The sequence below is a fragment of the Felis catus genome, chromosome X (assembly GCF_018350175.1).
Source record: "Felis catus isolate Fca126 chromosome X, F.catus_Fca126_mat1.0, whole genome shotgun sequence".
Lineage (NCBI taxonomy): Eukaryota > Metazoa > Chordata > Mammalia > Carnivora > Felidae > Felis > Felis catus.
The window spans coordinates 45,575,703-45,589,460 of record NC_058386.1 but is presented as its reverse complement, the minus strand read 5'-3'; the positions used below and the strand labels follow the sequence as shown (position 1 = coordinate 45,589,460).

Sequence of the window (13,758 nt, the reverse complement as noted above, 5' to 3'; positions counted from 1 at the left end):
ATAAACATTAAAAAAAATTAAACTTAGGAAAATATGTATGAAACTCATTATGTTAACAGATTCATGGAAGGAAACTGCTACAATCATCTCAATAAACGTTCTACAAGTGTTTATGAAAGTCAACATATATTCAATAGAAATGCTGTTAGGAAACTAACCTAAGAATGGAACTTCTTTTATGTCACAGTAAATATAGTCAAATGCTAAAAATTTTCTAATTCCTATCAGAAGTAAGACAAGGATGTCCATTATTTACCAATACTTTCCAACACTGTACTGGGTGGGTCTGTCCAATATTGTGAAATAAGAAAGCAAAGAGGGGGGATAATGTTTAAAACAGCAGGAACAAACTGTTAGTATTCAAAGATGATAGAATTGTGTACGTTGAAGCTCATAATGGATGTTGACATACACCTCTGGAATTAAATCCTATGTAGCAAGGCTTCTGGAGAGAGTATCGATGTACAGATATATCTGCACTTACCACCTCAATCAGATATAAATTTCAAAAAATGACACAATTTTCAATAGCATCTAATACTTAGAGTAAGTTTAACAAAGGTTTGAAAGAGTCTTTGGAGAAAGTTGTAAGATTTTATTGAGGGATTTTTAACAGTGAAGTGTCCTTCCTACATGAGAGCAGTTTGCATGGTTTCAGCTTCTTCTTGCTTACACTTTCGGTTGTCCTTCACCTGTAAGACAGACACAGAGTTGGAAACATTACTCAGCAGAATTTATTTACATTAAATTAATGATATACAGAGGACACTATAGTTTTTATTTTATAAGATAGAATTCCAAGCATATGCTTTACCAACATTTTTGGAACACACCACACTTTCTACAGGTACAAGAAAAGAAAAAAACACTTCAGGTTCAGAACAGATAAAATGAAATGAACCTATTGAAAGGTAGTTTCATTTTTTTATCTTTATGTTTAGATTCAAGTTAGTTAACATCTAGTGTCATACTGGTTTCAGGAGTAGAATTTAGGGATTCATTGCTTACATGTAACACCCATGCACTCTCCCTACTTGATGTGCCACAGAAACTAGAAACTAAACTATCTCTTGCCATTTTATCACTCATTTGAGCCTTCATTGGGGAAAGGTTTCAAAAGGCACGTGTTTCGTAAGAGCCACAATAATTTAGAGTCTGACAAAATTTAAGAACAGGTATCCAGGTCTCCATAGAGAAAAACCAACATCAAGCAGTGTGTTTTCTTGTTCTCAGTAGCAATGAAATCTCAACTCAGATGTTAAAATTTGACCAAAGATGTTATCTGATGACAAATAAATCATACAAAATGGAAGATTTTTGTATTCCATGTATATTATCCAATAGAACCACAGAATACAAAAATCAGCAATAAAAACTGACTGCAATATATCTGGTTTGAAATCACTAAATATATGAGCCAAGATGCATTCAGAAGTGAAGGGATTCTCCCAGAATCACACAACTTATGTTAGAGCTGGTATTAGAACCTACTTCAGTGCCTCAGCATATTTCATACAAACTGGTATTTACTCCAAATGCATTTTGTGGTTTTTAAGAGGAAATTATAGAAGATTCTGAATTTAAGTAGCCATCGGTTAAAGTATTTACAGTGTATTTTATTTATTTTTTAAAGTTTATTTCCTTATTTTGAGAGAGTGAGAGAGAGAGACAGCACAAATGGGAGAGGGACAGAGAGAGAGGAAGAGAGAGAGTCCCAAGCAGGCTCCATGCTGTCCGCACAGAGCCCAACGTGGGGCTCAATCTCACAAACTGTGAGTCCGTGACCTGAGCCAAATCAAGAGTCAGATGCTTAACTGACTGAGCCACCCAGGCGCCCCAGTATTTACACTTTATAAAAAAGGAAATGGTTTCATTTTTTATTATTTAAGAAGGCTCTGACCCAATTTAAGTCTACATCTGATAGGGTATAAGTCAGGCAGTCAGGAAATTAGGGTCTGAACTACTTATGAAAGTTACCTTTATGTGTAAACTCTGTCATTAAAGTATCAATAAAGTCATATCTACATAAGTAAAGATATAATATTCAGGAAAATATCTGCATACTTTGCATTCTCAATGGATAACATATCTGCTTCAGGCATCTTCACGGGCTCCAGTGTTGGGACATCCGCCCCCTTCACATCACTGTCATCTTCACTTTTGCCCCCAGTCTTTGGCACAGGCAGTTCCTGGATACCAGATTCCAGGTCAGGGCCTTACCAAAAAAAAAAAAAAAAAAGATAATCAATTTAAGGAGTAAACATAAAATATAAACAAAGAAGTGATAATATGTATTCTTGCCATTATATGAAATACAAGCCTGTAGACTTAGGGTAACAAAAAAAGCGATGGAAAGATGGACTTCCCATCTTTGTTTTTCTGTAACATGAAACCTTACTTCAAATAACAATCTAAAGAGAAACCACACTAAATCTACATTTGCATTATATTACCACAGTGTACTAAGAATAGAGAGCATCAGCTAAGAAATCTTAAATGTACACCATGCACAGGATTTTTTTTAAGTTTATTTATTTAGAGAGAGAATGATCAGGGGAGGGGCACACAGAGGGAGATAGAAGAGTATCACAAACAGGCTCTGCACTCCTAGTGCACAGCTGGATGCGGGGCTTAAGCTCACGAACCCCGATATCATGACCTGAGGCAAAATCTAGAGTGACACCTGACTGAGTGAACCACCCAGGCACCCTGCACCATGGACAGGATTTTAATGAAAATTAAAATTTAATTTCCTGAACAATTAGCTGAGTGCATTTGTGGGCCTATGACAAATCCTACACTAGTGACATACATCTCCTATTGGAGCAACCTGAAAGCTATTTTGTGAAATTTAACTAGTTAGATTTAGGGGCAAAGTCTCTCTAACTTATGATAAATGAATCATGCAGAGAACCAAGTATCAAAAATAACAGCAAAATATTAGTGACTTATAGTCAAACTTTTGTCTTACAGTGAGAATAAAGGGAGCAGGGTGGAAAGAAATTAATGGACTTTGTCAGAAGTCCTATTGTAGAAACCTCTTACCAGCGAATTCCTAAAATAATCCATGGCCTGAATGATGTCAATAATTCCATACAAGTATCTGATGAAAAAAGTTTCTTTGGAAGCTGGTAATTTCCGTTTCATGATCATTTTAAGATACTTTTGATTTTCCTAATCATAAGTTGTTAAACACCTCCTAAAGCCACTTAAAAATCACACTAATATAGTTTACCTATATGCCAGTCTCCCAAATTATACAGCGTTTCCCAAATGTACCATATCAAATGATTAAGCAAAGGAAATGGTGGCTCTCATTCCTTGAGCCTTTTTCTGGAGTCTATCTCTTGCTCCACTGAACTTCATTTATTCCTGTGCCTGTACTACGCTATTTTACAGTACAGACACATTTGAGTATTAAGCATTTTATACAAAAGCATTCACATTTTGGTATAACAACACAGATGGTAGGAAGTACAAAAACCGTGTAATGAAATATGAGTTATGTCTCCATGTGTCAAGCAGTCTTTGGCAAGCCACAATCCCTGAACCTTAGTTTTCTTATTTATAAAATGAGGCTACCATCCCTATGCAAATCTTCTTTATTTCTGATGTTATAAGATATGCTGTCTCAGCACTCTGCACACACTGTTAAAACCAGCTTACACTTTTGATGCAGGGAAGGAAAAGGCCACGCAAAAATGTTCTAAGAAGAACAAATTCAACTAGTGAAAAAATGTATACTTTTGTAGTAAACAGTTTCCTCTGATTTAGAACAAACTGCATGTTCAAGCAGATTAAATCTTGAAGAAAAAGGGGAAATTGGTTAGAGTGAATACAGCTGAAAACTCTATTCACATTTTGAAACAATTTTCAGGAAATGGCTGAAATTCTCTTCTAAGGTTTTGTTTTGTCCTGTTACGTCATAATCCGTGATGCAAAAATATACCCTGTGCCCCCATAAGCATTCTTTTTCCCTTTCCCTTCACCTTCATCCAGAGGTGCTTCTTCAACTGCTTTCTCTCGCTCCGGCATAATATCCTGACACTCAGTGGGTGCCTCCTTTTGTTGAGGTTGCTCATCACTGGGCTGCTGGGCCTAGGGTGTGCGTGTGTGTGTAAACAAAACGTTGCATTAATGCATGCCAATAATATAAACCTATGTTACGCATTTTATGTCAAATAATAAATAAGCATAAAAACACTTATAAAATATAATTCTATATTGTATTCCTAAAAGTTATATGGCCATTTATATACACATACATATAATGGAATATTAGTCATCAAAAGGTATTAAAATCTTGCCATTTGCAACAATGTGGATGGGGCTAGAACGTATTATGCTAAGTGAAAGAAGTCAATCAGAGGAAAGCAAGTACCCTATGATTTCACTCATATGTGGAATTTAATAATAAAACAGAGAAACATATGGGAAGGGAAGTAAAAATAAAGGAGAGGGGGAAACAAATCACAAGAGACTGTTAAGGATAGAGAACAAAGTGAGGCTTGATGGAGGTAGGTGGGTGGAGGATGGCACAGATGGGTGACAGGTGATAAGGAGGGCACTTGTGATGAGCGCTGGGTGTTGTATGTAAGTGATGAATCACTGAAGTCTACTCCTGAAGCCAATATTGCACTGTACGTTAAGTAAAATTTAAATTAAAAAAGAGTTACTCTTCCCACAGAGTGGCTACCCAGAAGAGGTACCCACAAGCACTTTGGAGGCTATTTTAAACTATGCTGGGATGGATACGTACAACTCGTTGTTAGTAAGCATGACAAAGGAGTCATAGGGTATATTTACCCAGAGAACACAAGTATGGAATCCTTCTGCTTCAATGTTTTCTGCCCCTTCCCAGCAAAGAAACTTTTATCACTGTATCTGTACGTTTGTAGTTCAACAACATTTTCAGAGAAATAAACTGATGGTATAGAACATCAATTGCTGAAGTACTCACAGCCACAGGTGCAGCTGGCTGGTTAGCCTTGCCATCATCCTTTCTTTGTTTAGATTTAGATCTTGTTCTCACACGCCCACTCATTTTTCACCCTGAAAGTAGAATATCAGTATTTGGAAAATGTATTCTAAAGGCTAGGTACACCACCTCCAAGGCATAACATTTTAATTTTTTTTTTTTACTTTGAAAATACTTTCAAAATCAACCTTGTGTAAGGATAGTGTACATGCTGTGGTCACACCAAATAAACGGGCTGCAAGATCATTCACATCGGCCAAACTGGCAGTCAAATCACCTTAAGGACAGGAGAAAACGCGAGGCTTAGTTTCACAGCTAGATTCCCCATCATAAAGGCATGTGAGAAAACAATGCTGGATATTTAAACCTGAGTCGCCATTGTTTTCACATTCCCAGTTACTGGTCCCATTTTACCCCGTTAAATAAGGTTTCCTTGGAACACAGAGAAATCTTAATCGTTTGCGTACTGCCTATGGCTGTCTTCCCACTACAAGGGCTGAAGGTGTCTAGTTTCGATATTGACCAGTGAGCCGGCTCCTCCCTTGACACCCTGCACAGTGCGATACAAATCTCCGGGACGCAGCTCCAACCCCACACCGTTCCCCGTTTCCAGCCCCACACACCGTTTTTTGTTTTTCGTTTTAAGTAGACTTCACGGCCATCCTGGAGCCCAGGTGGGGCTCGAACTCACCACCCTGAGATCTAGACCTGACCTGAGATCCAGCGTCAGCCAGCCACTTTGCCTACTGACCGCACCCCCTCCCCCACCCCCTCCCCCACCCCTACCCCCACCCCCGCCCACAGGCGCCCCTTCCAGACCTGTTCTGTACCGCCTGGCCCGCCTCCCACCCAGGGTCCCACTGAGGACTCACTCTGGCTTCAGTGCTCCGCTGGCAGTTCCAGGTGCTTGCAGGACTCAGATACCTCAAAGAACGCCCCCAAGACCCACCCTGTCTTCATCTCCCCCGTCCTCGGCCGCCAGCTGTCCTCACTTGTCCCCGTCCCACCACCACGAGGACGAGGGCCATGGCGGCCGCGACGCCTGTGAGGAGAAGAACGCTAACTCCTAGCAACTTCCTCCTCCGAGGCCACAGATCTACCGTCCCGACCCGCCCGAGGCCCACTGGCACTCTCCTCACAGTCACTCACACTTAAAGTCCTGGAAGGACTGATTGGTGGACCTACCGGTTGAGGGCAGGCAGCCAGAAAGATCACGACACCGTCCACACCACCGCTTCTTCCTCGGCTCTGCTCACAGGACGCGTGGGCAGCAGGGCGCATGCTCAGCAACCGTCTTTCTTAACAATGGGCATGCGCAGGAAAGGCCTGGTACAATGTGTGTGCGTACTGACGTGGATATGTGTGTACTGACTGGGTGTATGCAATGTTGGTGGACTTCTTCCCACGCCTGCAGCCAAGGCGTGGGAAGGCAGTGTCCGCAGAGTTCCCGACAAGGTGCTTGAAGAGTGGCCTTTTTCCTCCTGCCCGAGCTCTCTTTTGCAACCAGATACTTTGGGGCCAGACAGTTACAAGTCACCGTTAGTGCTGAATGTTTCTCAGAAAGATATCTGTAACAAAAATAGATACTAAGTACTTTAATACTATTTTTATACATGCTTTGATCAATCATTCTCTTCCATGCTTCTGGATTTGCTGTCATACTTGAGTGAATTTGCTCTCCTCTGTATAATAAATACATTAACAACTGTTTTCTTTACCTTTTTTGCTTGTGTTACTGCACATTGAAACCTGTGGTTTGGTAACTGATTTCTCTAAGTACCTGTGGTCCTTCAATCAGTGCACATTTCAGAAGTTTCTATCGATATTGGTCCTGGGGTTTAAGCTCAGTCCACTGGTTCATTATGTTCAGTAATGGTGACTATGCTCGACTTGATAAGTAAAGCTGACTTTACTGGATAACTCTGTCAGGGAAAACACTACCTGGACAGGGTCTTAGCAGAGTCTTTGAGGTGGCCAGACAGGAGAGATACGTACTCAAATTGTGAAGTCGGAGTAGAACAATTCTTTCAACGTTGGGGGAGGTTGTGATGAAGACTGAGTAACAATAGGGCTAAAATGGTGTAGGTTTGGTGGACACAGCAAGGCAAGAATATTAAGTCGAAAGTTTCAAATTCCTTATGGTTGAAAAATGTCATTTGGCACTTTTTACTGAAGAGTTGATGGATCTTTCAGTTAGTTCCTGGAATGGACAATAGAGTTGTTTTCAACTTTTATTTTCCTAGGCAAGAGATTTTTGTGACAGCAACGTTATGTTGATGTAGCTCATGGTGAGAAGGAAATCTGGGAAGGGCAGATAAAAAAAGGGGGCCAGCTAGATGTCCGAGACCAGATTTTCCCTTGCATGCTTTTGTCTTCTGTCATCTTGCTTACTTCCTGCATCTGTAAAGTTCCTGTGTAGCACAATCAATAAGTGCACCCCCCTTTTTCCCTCTTAAACCCCTACAATCCCACACATAAAAGAAGGCCAGACCTAGGGTTCAGGGCTAAGCCTTCTGACCTGATTCCACTGGGCCAGCACTGGTGCAGAATAAATAGTCTTTTCCAATCCCCCGAGTGCGTGTCACTTGTCTCTTCCTGGCCACCAAGTATCTGCTGTAACATTTTTGGTGCATTGGTCAGGAAGCCCACAGCCGCGCTTGCCCCTTGAGTCACCATTGTCGGAGGCCAGCAAAAAGGCCACTCTTCTTGGGCCCCTGTGACAGAAAGGAAGGCATGCCACCGGTGATTTCACTGGATCCCCCCACCCCCACCCCTCGCAGGGCCCGACAATATTTGGCCACCACTTCGCTGAACAGACTCCAGGGGGAATAGGAAAATTCTGCCAGGATGGGACATCAGATTGGGTAAATGTCCCCGGGGACCTAGGATGGAATTCAGGCCTGCCCTAGAGGCGGAAGGGGAGCTTGATCACCTCCCTGGTGATATAGTCTCCACATAGGACAGGGAAATCCTGGGTGGAAATCTGTAATCTGTCTAAATATGTGTGTGAGTGCCTGTGCTCCACGTTTTCGGCTATGGAGCCTGGGTGGGTCCTACCCTGAGATTCCGTGAAGACCTCATATGGCTCAAGGCAGAATCAGGTCTGCAGAGGCCTGATACAAGTCTGGGGTTTATACTGACCTGCCAATGCTAAGAGGTGTCTAAATCCCCATGAGAGGAGAGGCCAAGTGGACAAAATGACCTCTTCCCTCATGCTTGTCCTGCAACAGTGTTCATTGGGTGGGACCCATGTAGGATACCAGGATGGGGAGAATTCCTCAAAACCAACTGTTAGAGCCAACGGTCTCTGGTCAGTCTACCTCAGAACGGGGACCTTAAGAAATATTCCCCAGCAGCTGCCCAAACTCACTTTGTTTCAGGGAAATTCCCTGTCTGTTCCAGACTGACATGGACTGCCTAATTCCACTAGTGGAAAACAAAACAAAACTTTTATTCTATCTAGATTTGCTGAAGGTCAGATAAGCTCATGTTATCTCTGTTCCAGTTTGTTAGCAAAAGAATAACTTAAATAATGGTTAATGTTGTCTGTCTCATAGTTTTCATGGGTAATTATTAAAATAGCTTTCAAAGTCTTTGGTGACCTAAAACGTTAAAGTTTTACTTGCATGATTAATTAAGATTAAATTCATTGTATGTCTAATGAGATAAAAGGCAAAAGCACTAATTACTAGATGTGGGTTTGTGCTTTTGACTTGTTGCAGAAAAACTAAGGATATTTGGGTCTGTTAAAAAAAACATGTTTTGTGCTTAATTGATTCATAAGTTTGACATCTAAGGAATCCTGATGTAACAGACAGTTCACAATTGATTACTACTGAGTTTTCCCTGGAGACTAAGGTTTCTAAGAGTTAAAATTCTGCTAAATGTAATTAAGACTGATGGAAATAAAAAAACAATTGCGTATGTAAAAAAAGATGGGTATGTAAGAAAAATATAAGGAATGGAAATACATTTTTGTGAAAGGTAAAAGAAAGTAATTTTGTCCTCAATGAGACTGGCTATTTGGAGACAAATGGCTTGGGACAAAATCTGAATACAAAGGAAAGTTTAGAAGGTTCATGAGGGAAATCTTTAAAAGGAAATTTTATATTAAATGGATTTTAAATATACACTGGTTTAAGATTTTTAAAAAATCGAGATACATGTAAGTACTGTAAGGTGGGTCCTGATTTAATGGCAACCCTTTCTGGAGGGGAAACAATTAAGGGCCCCTTACCTGTATCCAAAGCAGACCTAGAGAAGGAGGAAAGGAAGTCTTCCACCTCCACCTCCTTGGGTTCTCAATCTATATAAAAAGTGCAGTTCTGCTCCCTACTGCCCACCTCATCTGGGCCTGCCCTGTAATATAACATAAATGTTTCCCTTATGAGAAGCTAGAATGCCAGAAGGAGAAACCTTTTACATTACAAAGTTTAAGACAGATAAAAGGAGAAGTAGATAAATTTTCTCATCGGATAAGTATATAGAGGTTTTTCAGAATATTACATATGTTTTTGAGTTGACCTGGGAAGATATAATGCGTTTGTTAAATCAGACTCTTAATGAGACAGAAAATTGTGGGGTTCAGGCAGCAGCTAAGAGATATGGGGATGGGCAACTCATTAATTACCATGGGACTGGAGGTCCTATAGGGAACTTGCAACTCCCTAACTAGAACTCAGGCAGTTCCACCTCAAAATCCTAATTGGGAATATGACCATCTGATTGGGGAATGGTATTGCTGCCACTTCCAAGCTTGTATTTAAAAAAACATTAAAATATCTAAGACTCAGCCCCTAAATTATACAAAATTATACAAACACAGAATGAGAGCCCAATAGCCTTCCTACAGAGGTTGAAGGAGACCCTCATTAAATATATGGCTATCTCCCTTGACACCCCTGAGGCTGAGATTATTTTATTATGTTTTATTTATTTTATTTCTTTAAATATGAAATTTACTGTCCAATTGGTTTCCATACAACACCAGTGTTCATCCCAACATGTGCCCTCCTCAATGCCCATCACCCACTTTCCCCTCCCTCCCACCCCCCATCAACCCTCAGTTTGTTCTCAGTTTTTAAGAGTCTCTTATGGTTTGCCTCCCTCCCTCTCTACCTTTTTTTTACCCTTCCCCTCCCCCATGGTCTTCTGTTAAGTTTCTCGGGATCCACATAAGAATGAAAACATATGGTATCTGTCTTTCTCTGTATGGCTTATTTCACTTAGCATCACACTCTCCAGTTCCATCCACGTTGCTACAAAAGGCCATATTTCATTCTTTCTCATTGCCAAGTAGTATTCCATTGTGTATATAAACCACAACTTCTTTATCCATTCATCAATCAATGGACATTTAGGCTCTTTCCATAATTTGGCTATTGTTGAAAGTGCTGCTATAAACACTGGGGTACAAGAGCCACTATGCGTCAGCACTCCTGTATCCCATGGATAAATTCCTAGCAGTGCTATTACTGGGCCATAGGGTAGATCTATTTTAATTTTTTGAGGAACCTCCACACTATTTTCCAGAGTGGCTGCACCAGTTTGCATTCCCACCAAAAGTGTAAGAGGGTTCCCATTTCTCCAGATCGTCTCCAGCATCTATAGTCTCCTGATTTGTTCATTTTAGCTACTCTGACTGGCAAGCGGTGATATCTCAGTGTATTTTTTTTTTAATTTTTTTTTCAACGTTTATTTATTTTTGGGACAGAGAGAGACAAAGCATGAACGGGGGAGGGGCAGAGACAGAGGGAGACACAGAATCGGAAACAGGCTCCAGGCTCTGAGCCATCAGCCCAGAGACCGACGCAGGGCTCGAACTCATGGACCGCGAGATCGTGACCTGGCTGAAGTTGGACGCTTAACCGACTGCGCCACCCAGGCGCCCCATCAGTGTATTTTTAAAAATATGTATCAAAACCAGATAAACCAGGTTTTGATTTGTATTTCCCTGATGAGGAGTGACATTGAGCATCTCTTCATGTGCCTGTTGGCCATCTGGATGTCTTCTTTAGAGAAGTGTCTATTCATGTCTTCTGCCCATTTCTTCACTGGATTATTTGTTTTTCAGGTGTGGAGTTTGGTGAGTACTTTATAGATTTTGGATACTAGCCCTTTGTCCGATATTTGCAAATATCTTTTTCCCATTCCGTTGGTTGCCTTTTCGTTTTGTTGATTGTTTCCTTTGCAGTGCAGAAGCTTTTTATCTTCATGAGGTCCCAATAGTTCATTTTTGCTTTTAATTAATTCCCTTGCCTTTGGAGATGTGTCAAGTAAGAAATTGCTGCGGCTGAGGTCAGAGAGATTTTGTCCTGCTTTCTCCTCTAGGGTTTTGATGGCTTCCTGTCTCACATTCAGGTCCTTCATTCATTTTGAGTTTATTTGTGTGAATGGTGTAAGAAAGTGGTCTAGTTTCATTCTTCTGCATGTTGCTGTCCAGTTCTCCCAGCATCATTTTTTAAAGAGACTGTCTTTTTTCCATTGGATATTCATTCCTGCTTCGTCAAAGATTACTTGGCCATACTTTTGTGGGTCTAGTTCTGGGGTTTCTATTCTATTCCATTGGTCTATGTGTCTGCTTTTGTGCCATTACCATGCTGTCTTGATGATTACAGCTTTGTAGTAGAGGCTAAAGTCTGGGATTGTGATGCCTCCCGCTTTGGTCTTCTTCTTCAAAATTACTTTGGCTATTCGGGGCCTTTTGTGGTTCCATATGAATTTTAGGATTGCTTGTTCTAGCTTCGAGAAGAATGCTGGTGTAATTTTGATTGGGATTGCATTGAATGTGTAGATAGCTTTGGGTAGTATTGACATTTTAACAATATTTATTCTTCCAATCCATGAGCACAGAATATTTTTCCATTTGTTTTTATCTTCCTCAATTTCCTTCATAAGCTTTCTATAGTTTTCAGGATACAGATCTTGTACATCTTTGGTTAGATTTATTCCTAGGTATTTATGCTTCGTGGTGCATTTGTGAATGGGATCAGTTTCTTTATTTGTCTTTCTGTTCCTTCATTGTTAGTGTATAAGAATGCAACTGATTTCTGTACATTGATTTTGCATCCTGCGACTTTGCTGAATTCCTGTATCAGTTCTAGCAGACTTTTGGTGGAGTCTATTGGGTTTTCCATGTATAATATCATGTCATCTGCAAAAAGTGAAAGCTTGACTTCATCTTTGCCAATTTTGATGCCTTTGATTTCCTTTTGTTGTCTGATTACTGATGCTAGAACTTCCAACACTATGTTACACAACAGCGGTGAGATTGGACATCCCTGTCGTGTTCCTGATCTCAGGGAGAAAGGTCTCAGTTTTTCCCTATTGAGGATGATGTTAGCTGTGGGCTTTTCGTAAATGGCTTTTATGATGTTTAAGTACGTTCCTTCTATCCCGACTTTCTCGAGGGTTTTTATGAAGAAAGGATGCTGAATTTTGCAATTGCTTTTTCTGCATCGATCAATAGGATCATATGGTTCTTTTCTTTTCTTTTATTAATGTGATGTATCACATTGATTGATTTGAGAATGTGGAACCAGCCTGCAGCCCAGGAATGAATCCCACTTGATCATGGTGAATAATTCTTTTTATATGTTGTTGAATTCGATTTGCTAGTACCTTATTGAGAATTTTTGCATCCATATTCATCAGTGATATTGGCCTGTAGTTCTCTTTTTTTGCTGGGTCTCTGTCTGGTTTAGGAATCAAAGTAATACTGGCTTCATAGAATGAGTCTGGAAGTTTTTCTTCCCTTTCTATTTTTTGGAACAGCTTGAGAAGGATAGGTATTACCTCTGCTTTAGATGTTTGGTAGAATTCCCCTGGGAAGCCATGTGGTCCTGGACTCTTATTTGTTGGGAGATTTTTGATAACTGATTCAATTTCTTCTCTGGTTATGGGTCTGTTCACATTTTCTATTTCTTCCTGTTTGAGTTTTGGAAGTGTGTGAGTGCTTAGGAATTTGTCCATTTCTTCCAGGATGTCCAGTTTGTTGGCATATAATTTTTCATCGTATTCCCTGATAATTGCTTGTATTTCTGAGGGATTGATTGGAATAATTCCATTTTCATTCATGATTTTATCTATTTGGATCATTTCCCTTTTCTTTTTGAGAAGCCTGGCTAGAGGTTTGTCAATTTTGTTTATTTTTTTGAAAAAACAACTCTTGGTTTCATTGTTCTGCTCTACAGTTTTTTTAGATTCTATATTTTTTATTTCTGCCCTGATCTTTATTATTTCTCTTCTTCTGCTGGGTTTAGGCTGCCTTTGCTGTTCTGCTTCTATTTCCCTTAGGTGTGCTGTTAGATTTTGTATTTGGGATTTTTCTTGTTTCTTGAGATAGGCCTGGGCTGCAATGTATTCTCTTCTCACGACTGCCTTTGCTGCTTCCCAAAGCGTTTGGATTGTTGTCTTTTCATTTTCATTTGTTTCCATATATTTTTTAATTTCTTCTCTAATTGCCTGGTTGACCCACTCATTCTTTAGTAGGGTGTTCTTTAACCTCCATGCTTTTGGAGGTTTTTCAGACTTTTTCCTTTGGTTGATTTCAAGTTTCATAGCATTGTGGTCTGAAAGTGTGCATGGTATGATCTCAATTCATGTATACTTATGAAGGGCCTTTTTGTGACCCAGTATGTGATCTATCTTGGAGAGTGTCCCATGTGCGCTGGAGAGGAAAGTATGTTCTCTTGCTTTGGGATGCAGAGTTCTAAATATATGTGTCAAGTCCATGTGATCCAATGTATCATTCAGGGCCCTTGTTTCTTTATTGATCCTGC

At 40.2% G+C, this 13,758-nt stretch overlaps 1 protein-coding gene across 4 annotated transcripts; it reads right to left on the bottom strand.

Annotated features, from left to right (window-relative positions):
• Window positions 1-580: 580 nt before the first annotated feature.
• On the bottom strand, window positions 581-6,317 carry LOC102899730 (P antigen family member 3-like). 4 transcript variants are annotated; one of them, XM_023249292.2, is made up of 7 exons: window positions 6,164-6,276; window positions 5,851-6,020; window positions 5,167-5,255; window positions 4,961-5,052; window positions 3,990-4,098; window positions 2,065-2,215; window positions 581-692 (listed from the first exon to the last, which is right to left on the bottom strand). In XM_023249292.2, the coding sequence occupies exons 4-7, from the start codon at window positions 5,042-5,044 to the stop codon at window positions 689-691; spliced, it is 348 nt and encodes a 115-aa protein (XP_023105060.1). In that variant the 5' UTR covers window positions 5,045-5,052; window positions 5,167-5,255; window positions 5,851-6,020; window positions 6,164-6,276; the 3' UTR covers window positions 581-688. The 4 variants fall into 4 exon arrangements, with proteins under 4 accessions (XP_023105060.1, XP_023105061.1, XP_044907006.1 ...); XM_023249293.2 differs by lacking the exon at window positions 5,167-5,255; XM_045051071.1 differs by lacking the exon at window positions 5,851-6,020 and having other exon boundaries at window positions 6,164-6,217.
• Window positions 6,318-13,758: the final 7,441 nt, after the last annotated feature.